The 17,665-nt window shown below is 48.2% G+C and overlaps 1 protein-coding gene across 1 annotated transcript in view; it reads right to left on the minus strand.

Annotated features, from left to right (window-relative positions):
- Nucleotides 1-612: 612 nt before the first annotated feature.
- Nucleotides 613-17,665, minus strand: part of LOC124266459 (DNA-dependent protein kinase catalytic subunit-like) — a 34,097-nt gene continuing 17,044 nt past the window's right edge. Inside the window, 9 exon segments of the mRNA XM_046701252.1 lie at nt 613-633; nt 915-989; nt 7,520-7,603; nt 14,261-14,376; nt 14,999-15,124; nt 16,098-16,249; nt 16,637-16,805; nt 17,237-17,321; nt 17,528-17,610. Coding sequence (XP_046557208.1) covers nt 944-989; nt 7,520-7,603; nt 14,261-14,376; nt 14,999-15,124; nt 16,098-16,249; nt 16,637-16,805; nt 17,237-17,321; nt 17,528-17,610 — 861 coding nt within the window. The 3' untranslated portion in view covers nt 613-633; nt 915-943.

Raw genomic sequence — 17,665 nt, forward strand, 5'->3', positions numbered from 1 at the left:
ATAGTGGTCATATAAAAACCTCAACATAACAGGATATTGCTAAAAGTACATCAAGACAGACAATATATCTGAGTGTTACAACATTTAAATGTACCCGATTTACTGCACTGAATGGCTGTTTGGGTCTACAAAACTAAAGTAGAACAGATTTGAATCTAACAGGTGTACAATGAATAAAACAGATGAATATTCAGGTTTTTAGAGATGCTTCCAAATGCTTACATCTGAAATGGGATTGTTCTTGTGGTGTTAATGTTTACAAAAGGACCAGGAATATGTCAATATATCCAACCAATGATGACATCAACAAAAAGAATTAATTTAATGAACAGATATGGAGCCAAAATTCAAAATGAAATACAAATTGTGTAAAATGCATCCAGTAAGAGTTTCTAGCTGTATCCCTTCATATAAAGTCCCGAGGGTCTTCAAGATTTTTAAAGACCCATTTAAATGGTTAACATGACTGCTCTCTGTAACCATCAAGTTCTAGTTTCCATCCCGGTTTGTTACCTCCTTAGAGAACTTCATCATGAGCTGGTAGCTGACATCCTTCTGCTGGGGTCCTCCCCAGGTGACCATCGTCGACATCCATGGCATCAGCAGACTTCACGGAGACACTGGAGCCACATTCTGGAGGGAAACCACACACTATCAATGTTGGTACATATGTTATAGAGACAAATATAGAACCACTTTTCATAGAATACTATTGACTAATAAACACCATACAGGTCTTATTGAGGAAGCCATGACAAAATAACACCCATGTTTGTTTATCTTTCTATTCTATTTGTCAGTCCCCTTCCATTCTCCATCTGGAGTAACAAAGAGCACACATAGTTCCTTTTTCCCTTTCCACAACATCAAAAAACATCAAACACTAGCACTTCTTCCTTTATTATCTGTCCCACCTTGAAATAGTCTAGTTTGTTCCCAATCTTCATTGCAGCGGCCAGCATCTTGTAGAAGCCAGACACAGAGGATTCCTGGAATAAGGGGAGACATTATGTGGATTTATGTAAAACTATGAAAAAGGAAACAGCTTTGAAAAAAAATCTTATATGCTGACATGATGAATGCAACCAACAATTTACACCATTTACAACTGTTACTTACATGTCTTCAAATTATTTGTAAAGCACAAAAAATCAATGGTGGTGGGTGAAACACTTCTGGATTCAATTTGGTGATTCGTCTGCATACCCTATGGGAACTTCCTGGTAGCACTTCAATTTACTGCTGGGCTCTGCTGCTGCTGTAACCCTTTACTTCCAGCTTTCTCTGATGGGGACCACAATTATTTAACTTTTTGGTCCTTTAGCTTCTATTAACATTTTTATGTGAAAGTTTTAGCAATCCATCTCTTGATGCAAGAATCAAGTGGAGAAGCGACCCTTCTTATGTCTTGATGCGTCCTTACAAGTACTGGGTCTTATCACTTATGCTAGTCTGTCTTAGGCGTGCATATGGACTCCAAAGCTGTAACTCAGAGTGTTGGCTTTTACCAGAATCATGATAAGGGCGGAAGACTTCTGTCTCAAGCGCCTCTGTGGAACTGTCAATTGTTGTGCTACAACAAGTGGGTCGAAATAGTGAATGTAGAGAGCGTCTTCGATGGCGATGTCTCTCAGGTAGTGGTTGGCAAACACCATGTCCGATTTCCAAAAACAGCCCTCCATTATCCATTGATAAAGAGCAGTTTCCATAATAGGCAGTGTTGATGTCAGAGCTCTAATTTCATGTGGATTGGAGGCTCTTGGAGGGATCAAGTCCTGCTGCTTTGTAGGTCCGTGAAAGACTTGATTCTCATCCATATTATTGATAAGTAGTCGCGAGATCTCAGTCTGTGTCTCTGCGATGTAGGGGATGAAAAAAGATGCTTGAATTTTAGTCTCCTGGTCTAGACCTTTGTATGGGTAGACTTTTAATGCTCTTACTGGGCACAAGGATATGTGTCTGTATTTGGAAGGACTGATGATAGTGCTGGGATGTGGAATTGTCTGTCCGGTTGACCACAGCCCAGTTGATTCTTTGCTATAAGTCCATCTCAGTCCCATGCACAATGTTTACGATTTTCATCAAATGCGTGTCCTTTCAAAGTCTAGAGCATGTATTTCCGACATCCTTGCTGCTGTTGCTAAGGCAATCAGGAACAGAGTTTTCTGTGTCAGAACTCCAAAAGATGTCCTATCTAATGGTTCCATAAAAGCGTCACTGGTGAATGCCGTGAGAGAACTATGTTGAGGTCCCAAGCGGAGCTCTAAATCTCTGTTGTTGGTCCTCCAGTTTAAAAAGAGCATAGTAAGGCCAGTAACTCTGGTACCTTAGTCAGTTTACACTCGTCCTCGCCAAGTGATAGCTGAGCTCAATGCAGCTAGGTATGTTGATCATTGACCCTTTTAACCGTTTTGCCGTTTGTCTGTTGACAAAGATAGTCCGCCCACTTGAGGGTGTGTAAACTTTCATGGCTGAAGCCTGTTTCCTCAACGTGGTCCTCAAAGCCCATGCCTTGTGCATTACAAGTTGGCGTGTTGACTTCGCGTAAAGCTAAGCGTGACATTGCTTCGCCTGGTGGAATATCCTCTCTTATTCAAGCATATATCACGGTCCATGCGTGTAGGCGAACACACCTTCAAGAAGTTGCCCGTGTGCTTTGCTTTGTGGATGTACTAACAAGTTAAGTCCCTCTGGTAGTTGAGTTGGTAGGTCCTAGTTCTTGTATGAGAATGAGAACCATATTCTAGCTGGCCAATAAGGGCGATCAAAATCAGTTGGGTTCCTAAGTCTGCATGATTTTCTACCCAACACTTCATTATTAGAGGCGGTAGGCGGAGCGATAGCGTTTAGTCCTTCAAAGAGATGCTTAGAGGCATCTGTTGCTTTATGCTGTGGATCTGGTATTGGAGAAGACAAATGTTACCAGTTGATTGTTGAATCTTGTGACAGAATCTATTAGTGAAGCTCTATCTCTGTTTGAAGATTTCCAAATTCTGTTCCAAGGGATGGCTGAGTTGACTGCGAGATATTAGTCTGCTATCACATTCTTGGCTCCCTAGGAATAGGGCATGCTTTTATATGGATATTCAAATGGTCTGTTATGCTGAACAGATGGCCTGGACAGAGTTCAGAAAGGTTCAGCCAAGCATGATGACCCTTGACTGTTTAATAATAGAAACGCCACTGTGGAGGTGTCATCCGTGTGTACTGTTTAGATGAGCATTTCATAGAATGCTGGTCCAGTGGAGATATGGCGTTTATCACTGCTTTCATTTCTAGCATGTTGATATGTACCTGGGAATCTTGTAACTTCCATTTCCCAGCAGACGCTTAGATTTGTCGGGGTACGCTCCCATCACTTGGGAGAGATCGTCCACATATAGATGCGTTTTGCACACTCGGCTCTACTAAGTAGGTGCCTCCCATAAAATTCGATCTCTAATTCCTACATGGCCGTCGCCGTTTTAGTGCATCCGAGAAGTCGAGAGAGTCCGGATGCCGATCCCGGATGTGCAGTGGGCGAGGCCTGTGGTGGGCGTGGTTGTAATCTCCCTCCTCTTGGCGTCATATCCTGTGCTGGCGTGAGGGAGACCCAACAGACTCTGCCACTGTCCGGATTGGCCACAGAAGAGTAGGAAGCTTAGAGCTGCCGTCTGTTATATCTTTGGCCAAGGGGTCTGTATAAAGGTAGACTGGCTGCCGTGAAATCAAAAGTCCGTCAAGCGGTATGTTGCTTGCGTTGGCGCTGATGAATGCGTCTTCAATGATGACGGGGAAGGTCTCTAACCCGTGAACAGACAATGGAATCCGCGTAGTTCCGTCTAACTGGACTGTAATTGAAGGCCTTCACTCCCTGCGTTGAAGGTTGGTTGTCGCTTGTAAACGGATTCCCTGACATGTGAACTTCGTCAGGCTTCTGCATGGGCGTTGTCTCTCATGGACCAGTAAAGATGGTGCAGTTCGCTGGCTTTTGCTCCAGCGATGTGGCGTCACTGGTGTAGCAGAAAAAAGGTCCTTGTAGAATCTTATTGCAGTGCGTTGATATCTTATCAACACTTTCGGTCTTCAATCCGTAGAGCTTCGGAGTTACTCACAGTGACCACCATGTATAGAAGGTAGCATGGTAGCCGGCGAAAGATTTGGCAGCGTAATACCGATAATAGGTAGGCTGTTTTTCCTGGCTGCTGTGACTGTTGCACTTCAGACCTGAAAGACAAAGTACAGTCATCCCTTTTATACAGATGATCAAAGCTGAAGTCTACACCTCCTCGGCGCTGCTACTTATGGAGCTACATTCGCCGAGTCTCAATGGAGGCGTCGTAAATTACCCTCTTTGTGTTAGAAATACACAAGTCCTTATGGAATTTGATACTCAACTTTATTATAAGTTCTACCAAAGGGATTAGTTGATGATTTTGTAGTTTATCAATCAATCTGGAACCTTATACAGGAGTCCCATGTAGTATGGCGAGAATTCCAGCCTTGAACGTTGAGGAATATGTTGACTTTTATAACCTCCTGCGCCTTAACAAGGCTGCTGCTGAACCAGCGTATGTAGATACCTGAAGATCTGTATGCGCTGAAGTGGCCCGATCTCTGCTATGGACATGAGTCCCGTTGGCGTATTATCTGATGTAGATATATCTATACTAAAATTTCTCAACGATGTGAATCCGTCCTGGATTCTGATCACAGAAGATCTGCGCAGGTGATAGAATTGAGGACCCAAAGGAAGTACCCCTCTTGTTCCAGCTTCAGCCGCGTGTTATAATCTTTCCGCCGGCGAAGATCTCTTCCTCCATGCTGGCGAGTTCCGCGCCCATTATAGGCTCACAACGAAAGATCAAAGGTCTGAGGTTGAAGTGCGGTCGTCCAATGGCGTCTATATTGGTGGTCGAAACTGCCCAGAGCATGATTGTCAAGTCGCGTGATCGCTTCACACATTTCTTCACATGCCGATTACCTCCCGCGGCTTCGTCGCTTTATGGGCTTTTTGTGTTGAACTTTGTGGGATGTTTGGAGCTGGAACTTGGTTGCCTTTCACAAGGCTGCGTCAAGATCTCTGAGTACGGAGTGGGGCGAGGTCAATTGAAGGTAGAGTATTAGTGTCCACATCGTAGGTCGCTTCATTGGAATGCGTAAATGCTTCATTCTCTTCCGTAGATGGTGGCAGCTGGGTCCAGTCATCCGTTATGCAATATTTTATCTCTGGAGTCCCGAGAATTATGATGCAGCCATGGGTCATCTGTATCATGTCCACTGGTATATGATGGATTTGAATATCATGGGTGCATGTGGAGATCTGCGTGGCGATCTACGTGGCGATCTACGTGGCGATCTGTGTGGAGATGGGTAAGTTGAACTACGTGTAGTTCTAGAAGCGTCTGTATGGGGACCTGCGTGGAGGTGGCGTCTTCTGGGGAAGTGAGTTGCTGGCTTCCTGGCAGTATATTTCCTGAAGTGGTGAATCCCATGACGACCTGTGAGGGTGTTGTTGGCGCCCATGAAGATGAATTCAGAGCGACCTTAGCGGGTGAGAGGAGGAGGGGTTTGTTGAGGGTCTGAGTCGAGGCGATCTCTCTAAACCAGCTGGGAGGTGTGGGTTTCTTTCTCTGTGAAGTGGGTGTCGTCTGATGACGATCTATTTTTGTTCTGAAGAGCGTGCCCTCCTTCGCTGCGGGTTTGCTGACAGCGTCATGCAGTGTAGGTCTGCTCTTAGTCCTAGAGCTGAATCCTCTGGTAGGACTCTCAGATGTATCATCGGTGTGGGGTCCTTAGGTGCAGGGCTGGATCCTCTCTAGAGGTTGATGACTTAGGGATGAGAGCCGCCCTGGCTGTCCATCATCGCGATGTTCTTTCCTGCATGAAAGCACTTCTCCATCATTTCCATCATTTTGTTGAGAGAATTGCTGCATAGAAGGCCCGAGGGTTGGATGTCTGTGGCGACTGTAGAGATATGGCAGCATCTGAGAGGGTAGCGATATGGTCCAGGGATACCAGCTGTACCTGCTTCGGTCCCTACTGCCAGTGTAGAAGAGTAACTAAGAGCTGTGCTGGCAGCGTTGCAGTGCTGGAAACCTTCGTCTGCGCTTCTTATGCGGTATCTCTGGGATGAGGGATGGCGGTTCTTCATTTACAAGCCTGTTTCTTCCCATCGAGCGATCACCGGCAGAGAAGGTCCTTGTAGTCTGAAGAGCTCCCAGTGAGATCGTTGAAGCCTTAGGGGTGTAAAGGCTTCTTCTGCAGCTGAAGATGGCCTCTTTTCTTCATATGGGTTGAGGAGTTGTCCGGCGTAGAAAGATCTTGCTCCGCCCGGACTTCATCCACGCCAGCATCTTCTGAAAGCACGCCTCCGGCAGAGTCACTGGATGAGGAAATCGATGCATTCGACAACGACGGAGCAACTCTTAAAGGGACTCAACCCGGTTTAGCGCTGACTTGCCAACAACCGCCTGGATTTATCCTTAGCATGTTTTAAAGATACAGAGAAATAATAATTAACTAAATTCCAATTTTTTTGTTAGTTGCTGTAATTTACAAGCGAGAGCTGGAAGTACATATTAGCGTGCAACTGGGGCACAATAAATCTTGGGGTCTGCAGCAGGGAACCTAAACCTACAAGCGAAAACAGGTTTTTCATGAAATGTAAAGCAAAGCTGAACCAATCACTTGAGAACACGTGCATAAACGGTCAAAATTGCTAATAAATTTCAGAAGCCATATTGTAGAGAAGGATACTCCTGAAACCTTATAAGGTAGAATTGTAGGGTAATAACTAAGTTAGCAAAGGGATGTAGTGCGGTGTTGGAGACACAGGTGCTCTCCCACTTAGATCCACTAGAGGCGAAGAAGGAGAGAGTGAAGAGTGTGAAAGGCAGATTGGCCCGTTCCGCCAAAACAGAGAGGGGAGACAGCTTCGTGGTGAGTAAAGTGATTACAAATCTGCTTTTTAGAGGAGCTTCAAAAGGAGATACAAGTGTTCCACTAGCGTTAGGAGGAAGGAAGGGAGACGAAATCAATAATACATGAAAAGGTCAGGATAAGGAAAATAATGGACTTGAAAATATATTGATCATCATATTAGGATCTCTTGAAGTCTGTCTTACTGACTGACTGAGTTTGGTTTTACGCCGCTTTTAGCAATATTCCAGCAATATCACGGCGGGGGACACCAGAAATGTCTGACTGACTGACTGAGTTTGGTTTTACGCCGCTTTTAGCAATATTCCAGCAATATCACGGCAGGGGACACCAGAAATGGGCTTCACTCATTGTACCCATGTGGGGATTCGAACCCGGGTCTTCAGCATGACGAGACAACGCTTTAACCACTAGACTACCCCACCGGCCCTTCACACATTGTACCCATGTAGGGAATCGAACCTGTTTCTTCGGCGTGACGAGAGGACGCTTTCACCATTAGGCTACCCAACCGCCCCTTCTAATTTTGTATTAAATTCAGTCATCACTTGACAAAGACATTAATTCTTTATAAGGCAAACTGGTTAAATGAACTCACTGAGTGGAGAGAAGTATGACAGAGTGGCAGAAGGTGAACAGCCATCTTTCAAACAGCTCGTAGTGGCACACAGGCAGCAGGTCTCTGAAACACAACGGTATTTTGCATCACAAGGGAAACTGAAACACGACTTACTGTGGTCTCGTATGTAAGAAAATCATGGAAGTTTGTGGTTTTCCAACTCTCAGAAGCAGTTGGACTGATCCGTAACCATTTTGTGTCTACACATCTAAACTTAACCAAACCTGCAGAGGTTTTCAATTCTTTGAAGAGAGTCGTCCTTGGGGTACATATTATGCATTTTCCGGCTGAAAAATGTCCTGTGACAGTTGTATCAATGTTTTTTGAATAAAAAGATTGTACAATAAATAAACTCTTTTATTTATTATACGGACCCTACCTCACGGAGTTACCTCCCTTAGCGCATGCGCACCAACTGGGTAGGCTCCTAGACCCATTATCATCATTCCTTCTGCTGAATTCTTATCCAGTGAACAGAATTGCAGCGAGGAGGTGGGAGGCCCTACCTAGGGAGCGACTCTCTTCAAAGAATTGCTCTGCAGGTTTGAATGTAGTCTTTCAGAGAGATCGTCCTTGGAATTTTTATATTATGCATAAACACGGGACTCCCAAGGCCGGAGGCCAGGGAGGAGGAGTTCTGTCCAAGCACACTCAAAATATAGCGATGGTATCATGGAAAAAAAATTGAACAGGTGACTGCCATAACACTCACCTGTCACTTTCGACCCAGTTTAAGCTTCAGCGAAGGCATTATGGGGAGGGAACTGACAGGGAGGATTTGTGCTCAAAGGCGACCTCTAGCATAATGAGACATTACTTGCGCGTGGTCGCGAATATCAAAAGCAATCCGACCCACCACTAAGTGGCTTCTTTCATGAAAGGCACCGTGGGGGAAAACAAAAATACCACTCACTAACGATACAGTAACTCCGTGAAAGTCGAAGGGGTACAGGTTCTCTGAGTGAGCTCACATTAGCTGAACATGTCAATAATGGAATCTTATTGTACAGTAAGCGTCAAAACAAACCAATAAACCAAGACTCTCACTTTCGGTCAGGGTGGCAGGACACTGTCCACTGGAAGAACAGTGCTGGCCGGGTTTGCGATTAAGGGAGTCGTGTCGAGCTGATAATGGCGTATAAGCGTGCTTGGCGGCTCCAAATAGCGGGAGCAGATCTCTTCAATGGAGTGCCAATGCAAAAGCTTTGATAGCGGCTACTGCCCTGACCGAGTGAGCCTTCAACCCCCCTCGGGGAGGCTTGCCCTTAACCTGATAAGCGGCACAAATACCGCGATACTAGCCAGCGAGACAAAGTCTGCTTGCTTGGCTGGCGAACCAGCCTTCCGCCACCGTAACAACAGAACAGCTGGGTACCCGATGCGGATTCCCTGCGTTCGTTTGAAAGAATGAACTTTGAAATCTTACGGACATCCAGCGGGTGAGTGCTGCGTGGAGGTGGTCCCCGATGTGGAAGGCTGGGTAAAGAGTAGGAAGTTCGATAGGGCTGTCACATGGAAGCGTGATGACCTTCCGATTCGGTGTACAGTATCTGGGGGCCGAATACTGACCACGATCGAAGTGTGAAACACAGTCAGAAAGCGCCGAGTCCGGACGACATAACATGTAAATCGCCGACCCTTGCCGGCCAGATGTTACGCCACCGGAAACAACTTTCCAGGTCAACAACTGAATGGAAATAGCCGATAGGGTGTGAGAAAGTGGGACGGACAGCCATGTCGAAGCCGCGATCGATAAATCCCAAAGGTGGACTGGTTAAGCACACGAGGCAGCAGGTCGAATCCGTTCAGCCAGCCCGGCGGCTAATGCGAGAGGTGCTGCCCCAGAAGAGCACCATCGACAGGGGTGTGAAAAGAGTGGAAATACGATTGGTGGAGTAGCGAATGAATGGTGAAGCAGCCAGGCCTTCTTCAAAAGCGAGCTTGCAAAAAACTCCAATACTTTCGGGACTAAATCCGCAGAAAAGGGATCTGCAATCCCCTTATCTGAACACCAGCGTATGGCGGGACCACCTATCCTGCGTGCTGAGCGTTTGTCGAATCCGCCTCGAAGCCAGAATTGTGTCTGCAACTGCTGCAGGAATTCGGCGTGCCTGAGGTTAGACCTGACGGAAATTCCAAGCCACCCACTGAATCCGTGGATTTGGGTGGAGCGCTCCGTTCACGAGTGAGAATGTCCGTCGCATAAGGTAATGGGAACCGGAGAGGCTGAGCCAGAAACCTGAAATTACCGGAAACCAGCCCTGTGGCAGATTAAGCGATTGCCAGTAGCACCGAAGTAGCGAGCTGGCTGGGTGGACAACTAATGAAAGGACCGCGGGGAATGAGTGGTAATGGGCGGGGGCATGAACGCCAACTTGCCCGTCCAATCGCCAGCGAGAGAGGCGTGCGGCAGCCAGCGCCCTGGATCGGTATCGCAAGAGCAGAGTGCGAGGTGTACTGATGCCGTAACGTCCCGCGAGGCATAAACAGATCCACCTCGAGCGACCCGATACAACTTGGGGAGATTACTGCTGAATATCTGCCTGTCGAGCACTCCACTTTCGTCTTGAGGCCAGGATCCGGCGAAGAGCGCATCTGCTTCGCCGCGTTCTCCAGCCGGAGATCCAAACAGGAGTACCTGACAATCGTATAAAGGTAGCTTCCAGAGGAAAATCCACGCTTCCGGAGGCCGCTGAAGAGACACCGTGCCTCCCTGCTTCAGGATGTATGCGACATGGCCGTCTGGTTGTCTAACTGAAAGGCGGACTACCTGGCCGGACATACTCTCCTGAAGCATTTCGAATACCAACGCACAGCTCTCAGTTCCAACTACGTTAGTGGCGAGGTGAGGCTTGACTTGGGACCAGAAGTCGGGAAGCCGACGAACTACCAGAAACGCCCCCAGCCAGGTGAGCGCATCTCTGTCTGAACTGTGAGAGCTGGCCGTGTCGGGGATTTCCAAGGAACCCCCTGGTGAGATTCCCGACATTTGTCCACCACACTGAAGGTGAGGTGTGTCAACCACTGGGGACTGTGAGGACTGCGGCTCCCGATCCTCCGTGTGAGTCCACAACCGAGCCAAAAGCTTCCGCTTGTGTATGGGGCAGCATCTCAACCCACAGCGCCCGCCACACTACGAAGATAAATTCGCCCGCCATATGGCTTTGGTAGACAAGCCCAGGCCAGTCGTGCTAATTGCCTGGGGCTGGAGAGGAATGAAGAGACCATCTCGAACTCTGGTGACCATTCGGGCGACAAGGAGAAAGCGAGATCGCCTTGTTGCGTTTGGAATCGCGTATCAAGAAAAAACCAAGTCCTGGGTGGGTACCAGGTGAAGATTTCAAAGGATGATCCACGATCCTGATGAGTTAGAATGTCTATCACTGTGTGAGTAGCATCTTGTTCGCTGGCTGTGCCAGATGCTCCGAGCAACCAATGCGTCTAGGTAGGGAGATAACAAGCGTAGCCTTCCGCACCTAGCGGCGAGCTACAGGGTAACTGGGACTAACATGAAGCCTGAGTATTGAACACCCTTAAGGGCGGTCGATGATGCGAAGAGGGAGCACCCTGAATTGATATACGTCCCAATAGGTAAGAAGGAGCGAAGGGTACTGCTTGAGCGATGGATAACATAGACTGCCACATCTGAATCGCAGCATCCTTTGAGTCGGTGGCGTGTGAATAATCGCCAGGCTACGAACAGAATGAGATCACCCGGCGCAGTGTCTCCATCTTGAAGGATGGTACTTGAGCATCTTGATTCAACCCCTTGAGGTTGAGAATGGGGCCGGAACCGCCGTCTTTCAGCCGGGGCGAGGAAGTGGGTAAGATCCAAAATCCGCCTGTTCTACTCCCGGTGCGAATTAAAAACTCGATTGGGACTTAATCCAGCAGAGCCTGAACTTGTTCAGCGCAATATGTCCGCCCTGGCGACATGGCGGCACCCGGTCGCGGCGTATGCCGGTAGTCGGCCGGACCTACGCTTCCACAGTGGGGAATGGCCTAGGCTGACCGTGGCCAACACCGCGTTATTGGTAACCTTCTCCCGATCCGGCCCAGGAATAGAAAGCGACGCCCACTGGATATGGGGTAAGGGCTGGCGTGTGTAGACCGATGGCCGGGCTGACTGGAAGCGTGACACCGCGGCTTGGCTGACAGCCTGATGAGTTAACGGGGAGGTTGGGGCAGACCTCGGCAGCCAGCGAGCTGCGGAGCTGGTGGGACTGCTCGCGCCTTGGCCGGACGTTTCTCGCCTACCTATAGCGGGCTTGACCAACCCGGCGAACTTCACGGTGTAGAAGCTGCACGGCGGAGAAGGTGGCAGGGGCGAACACATGAGTGCTCAACAAGACGCCAGAGTCGCCCGAAGGAGGTAGCTGCATGACAGCCTCCGCATTATGACCTGCTGGGCCCTGGAAGAAGGTCGGCTCCCAGGCGGAGGGAGGGGCCAGCAAGGTCTGCTGTGTTGCTGCCGAGAGTACCTAGACGTCGACAGCCACAGCGGCGCATACCATGACTGCGCTATCACATCACCGTCGGCGCAGCAGAGCCGCAAAAAGACCGGTCGCCGAGGTGAGTTACTACGCTTCTAGCTGGCGGAGCAGCGCGACATGCGGCGATACGATCGTATGCATGCCCTCCGCCTCCAGGGCCGACCTCTGAACGAGGTAGAGGTAGGCCTCGGCCGGACCACCACCCGCACCTGCTGCATAGCGTTCCGGTGGAACCTCACCGTCAGTACCGATGCGTGCCGCGAAGCGCCAGGGCAAAGGTGGAGTAAGGCGCCCTTGCCGACAGCGAATGCCCTCCGGGAGAGCCGGAGCCTCCCCAGAGGCGGCGGAAGTGAAAACATTAGTCAGCAATTGGTGGTGCCGAACAGGGAATCCTCCCCAAGCTGGTAAGCGCCGCCGCGAGTTCAGGTAAGTCAAACCTTACTGGGGCGCAGACAGAAGGGGGATCGAGCCCGCGTCGAGAGACCAACGATGGCGGGAATCTTGAGCTTCTCGTCTATGAGGTTGCCTTCGAGGGCCAACGCCTTCAGGCAGAAAGCGGACTCCAGTCGAGTCCCGCGCCAACCAGCAGGCACCGCTGCAGCTGGGGTGAGCCCTCAAGCATTCTCGCCGGACCTCCCACATGAGCTGGCGAGGCGAAAGCGGAGGCTTGAAGTCCCGTCAGGCTCCTCGACCTCCAAGCTCCATTGCACCGGTGTCGAGCCCGAGTCGAGATGGGCTGGGTCTCCTCGATAAGGACCTAACCCCGACCGGTGGACTGCCGCTAACGCTAGGAACCACAGGAAGGAAGAACAGACGAACTGCTCCGCGTCAGCGCCAGATGCGTGGACCCGGTCCCGAAGGCGCTGGGAGGCAGGCCAGGCGAGAACTGGTGCCTCCCGGCTCTCGCAGAGGCGGGGTGCGCAGAGACGAGGAGTGCCAGGGAGTCACTCAAAAGCGGCCCCACCGGCCTGAGCGAGGGAGAGGACTGGGGTACCTCCCACCTCTCGGGCAACCCGGCGTCCCGGATCGAAAGCCAGGAGCAGCGGATCTACAGAGCGCCTCAAGGCGAGGATCGAGCGAGCCCGGCTGATCCCACCCGGACGCTCTCCGCCCCGTCCGGAGTGGGTGAGAACTCCTGCGGAGGGCATCCAGCGACTCGCGAACGAAGGACTTCTGTCCAGTCCATCTGCCTTTCGCACAACTATAGACTCCACATCAGTGACATGTCAAAACCCTACTCCAGTGGCAGGAGAGGGGAAGAGGCCGCGAGGATTTTCAGCCCTTTTTTGACACACGTTTGGACTTAGGGCGGAGAACCTCGTCAGGTCCCCCCTCACGCCCTCCGCGCGGCCAGCGATAGGAACAAGGTGGCCGACAGCCCGCCCTGCTTCTGGGCCGGGGAAAGGCCAGACAAATAGGACGAGGTCAGCCTCATGGCCGCAATCATCTCCAGACAAGAACGGGCGCCTTCTGCGATATGGCTGTGACCCGGGGATACTCCCTCACGGGCCGAACAGCATGAAAGACGCTGAAACAAACCTTAGCGTGTTGATTAGCGGCGGCCAGCAGCAGATCAAACGCGTGAAAACATTGAAAACTACGTGAAGGTTGCCGCGAGGAAAGTAATGGTTGGTTTTAATACGCCCAATATTACGACCACATGTACGTAACTTCCCGCCATGGCAGAGCAACACGTCGCGTGGCACCGCAGAGGGAAAGATGCGGTATTTAGTATGAATACAAAGTCCACAATTATGAAACAACCAACTGTAGCAAAGCTTTACTGTTCTTTGTTTGCAGACAAATAAAAGACCATACATACAGGTGGTGTCTCAGACATAGTCTCTTTTAACAGCGCCCGTGCAGTATGGAATGGGTTATCCAAACTGCATCTGTTCCGCGGCGTGACAGCAGAAAGGAATGATGATCTGCGGTGCAGGCCTACCCGGTTGAATAGCATGCGTAGGAGGTAACGCTGTACAAGTGGTCTAAAACACACAAGTGGTATCAAGAGTCCCCTCCCTTTGTCCATTAGGATGAACTGGTCAAATGCTTGGAATAACTTAATTTCATCATCATCATCATCATCATCATCATCATCATCATCAACATCAACAGACCTGTAATGGACATACTATCATCATCATCATCATCATCATTTCATCATCATCATCATCATCATCAACAGACCTGTAATGACCTGTAATGGGGACATACTACTACCGACCTGCAGAAGTCCACCAGGTTGATGAGGACCTGGAAGTCCCGGGGTCTGTTGGCCTGGACTCCAGATGTTGGATCTGCAGATGTCTCTACTGCGTCTTCTGGTAATGACCCTTCCACCTGAAGTAACAGATCCACATGGTCAGTCTCTGGCTGTCTAGTACATACATACATACATGCATACAAACATTTGTATAGTGCCGATATCCAGTACAACTGCTCAAAGGCGCTTTGTTTTCCCTTGATCATTGGATATCCATCACAACGGCACATCATATTTTTCAATCTCAACTCCCTGGGGATCATACAACTCTTGCTGCCTACTAGGCACAGCTGGGTGGACTGGGATGCATAGTCACAGTACTTTGTCCAAGTTTACTGCACGTTGCTGTACCCGCAACTAGGTGTTTGCACATATACACATAAATTCAGTACTGCACTGCCATTCATTATGGACACATGTCTGAGGTTTTCTTTAAGATTGAGCTTCATATATGTGTGTGCATTTTTAAGAGTGAGTGAGAACTACTATATATTAATCTTTGTGGTAAATCACTTTCACTTGTCATGTCGAATGCCTACTCACTGTAGAAGATAAAACACGACAACAGATCTCCTATGTATATAATTGACTGATCTGAATTGAATTGAATCAGGATATTGTTCCCGAAAACATAACAGTGAGCTTGGTCATGAAAAGACAACTCATGAGACTGAAACATTTAGTTGGAGGTAATGCTACCTTCTCGGCAGCTGATGACAGGTCGAGTTTGTTGAGGATCTTTATTGTGGAGGTCATCAGTTCATCATACATGGCCTCAGTCAGCCGGTGACGGTCAGCAATGCTGATGTCCTCACTTGCAAAGGCCTTAGAGAGAAGAAACAAAAGACTACCAAGCATCTGACTTTTAAGACACAGGCAATAAAAACAATTAAACTATGACTTGTTTAACTGGTCTGCAGAATTCAATTTAACCTAAACATACAAAAATCCTAAAAGTGAACATTAGTGATTTGCCTTTAATTCCTCTTTGAAAAGCATTTACTACACAGGTGAAGGCCAAGCCACATGGCAGGTGGGTTCAGCAAGGCTCCCCCTTTAGGAAATAATACATGGATTCATATCCACTGGATATGGATCGTTATCAGGGCATCATCAAACCCTGGATTGGATCCCATGATTTTATTTATAGTCCACTACATTGATAAGGGAAACAACTCTGCAAACCATAAACCACTAGACACGAGTTGACTTACTACTTTGACAGGAATGGGATATTTATGATAACAATGACCATTCATCATACTGCATGAATCCACAGGGAAGCTGTGAACAAGTTGGAAACAGACCTCTTGGAAATGTGTTTTTATTTCAAATGACACAGCCTGGCTTTATAAATAGTTTTGCAATGTCACTGCCCCATGCACTGTATGACTTTGATTGCCCTGTGGACTTGAATCCATCATTCATCAACACTTGGGTGATTTCTGGCCTTCAAAACTATGACTGACTGACTGAGTTTGGTTTTATGCCGCTTTTAGCAATATTCCAGCAACATCACGGCCGGGGACACCAGAAATGGGTTTAACACAGTGTACCCATGTGGGGATTCGAACCCGGGTCTTCGGCGTGACGAGCCAACGCTTTGACCACTAGGCTACGCCACTGCCCCTCAAAACTATGAGCTGGCCTGTGCATTCATGTAGAGTTGATGCAAGAGAAAAGAAAGAGTTATACTCATATACACTGACAAGTTGCATTAGTACCAACACTATTTTCTATTTTAACGTTTGCTGTTTACCTCTGAACAGACATGAATATAGACCAAAGTGTTACCAACCTTGATTCTGGCACTGTTCAGCAGAGTCTGCCACAGCTCAATGTAGTCCTTGTATGACACTTTCTTCTCCGCTACATCTGGCGTTTGCTCCTCCGTCTGCTCAGTGTCCAAACTGACTGGATGGGAGCAGGTACGGATGAGGCCTTGATATACTGGAACATGGGAGAGAAACACCCATTATAGCAATGCTCCTCTGGAACTTTGAAGCCAGAGAACATCTCTCAGGAGCCTTGACTAATTATATACAGTTTTGTGTCCTCCTAAAGGGTGACATGGATGCCCCTACCACTTACATGAATGAACTGGTTCCTCCAACTTCAGCATGTTGCAAGACTCTATGGACTGACTGCACCCTATTGGTACAATCTGTCAGATGAAAAGGTTTGGTTTTAGTCATGAATCGAATCTTTATGACAAACTCCATTCACTCCACTTCCAAAAATATCCAATAACGACATTTTGACATGCGACGGTTTTCCCTATACACAGTCTATTCCATGTCTCAACTTGTATTAATGCTGAATGCCTGCAGTACTCACCCATGCCTGAAAGAACCTTCTGGAAAGTTGTTCCTTTCGCCATGAGAGCCAGTAAAACCTGCAGCATGGACTTCTGGCAGATGAAGCGAAGCTTAGGATGCACTTGTGGGAAGTTCTCCAGCAGTAGGACCAGCAGGTGTTCTAGGGTGGCAGCATAGGTGTCCGACACCTACAATATATACAGATTACAAACAGATGAAATGAAGCATTTGTGGACTTGTGAAATGTTCTCCAGCAGAAAATGAGTGAGCGAGTATGGTTTTATGCAGTTTTTAAGCAATATTCCAGCAATATCACTGACTGAGTTTGGTTTTATGCTGCTTTTAGCAATATTCCAGCAATATCACAGCAGGGTACACCAGAAATGGGCTTCACACATAATATTCATGAGGGAATCGAACCCGGGTCTTGGGCGTGACGAGCGAATGCTTAAACCACAAGGCTACCCCACCGCCCCTCCAGCAGAAAGACCAGCTGGTGTTTTAAGATGGCAGCACAGGTGCCCGACACCTACAGTATACACAGATACACAATATACAAACAGATGAAGATGATGAAATACAGAAAGTGTAATGGATGTCATCCTCCACAACCACTCACCTGGTCCACCTCCTTCACTATGTAAGCCAGGGCCTCCAGGTAGCTGGGAAGGGAGACAATCCTGTCCTCCAGATCCTCCACTTGTCTGTAACACACACACACACACCAAGGTTGTACTTTTTTAGCTCCATGCTCATACATTCTACATACTTTCCTCACAATGAGCCTGTGAGATGTATGGAAGACGATATGTCACTACTGTGGTTTCTTGTTGCATGTAACTGAATATAACAGTTGCTTCTTGTTTCAACACACCTATCATAAATGCCATTTAAAGTAACTAGGATTTACCCAAGGAACTGCTGTTCACACTTGCTGATCATCTCGCTGAACATGAACTGAACATCAGACGGAGACAGGAAGGAACGACATGGCTGAAGACACAAACAACTTAATTGCATATTATGAAACATTTGCATATTTAGTTTG

The sequence above is a fragment of the Haliotis rubra genome, unplaced genomic scaffold (genome assembly GCF_003918875.1).
Source record: "Haliotis rubra isolate DU_JTF1 unplaced genomic scaffold, ASM391887v1 Scf1259, whole genome shotgun sequence".
In the NCBI taxonomy this organism is placed as follows: domain Eukaryota; kingdom Metazoa; phylum Mollusca; class Gastropoda; order Lepetellida; family Haliotidae; genus Haliotis; species Haliotis rubra.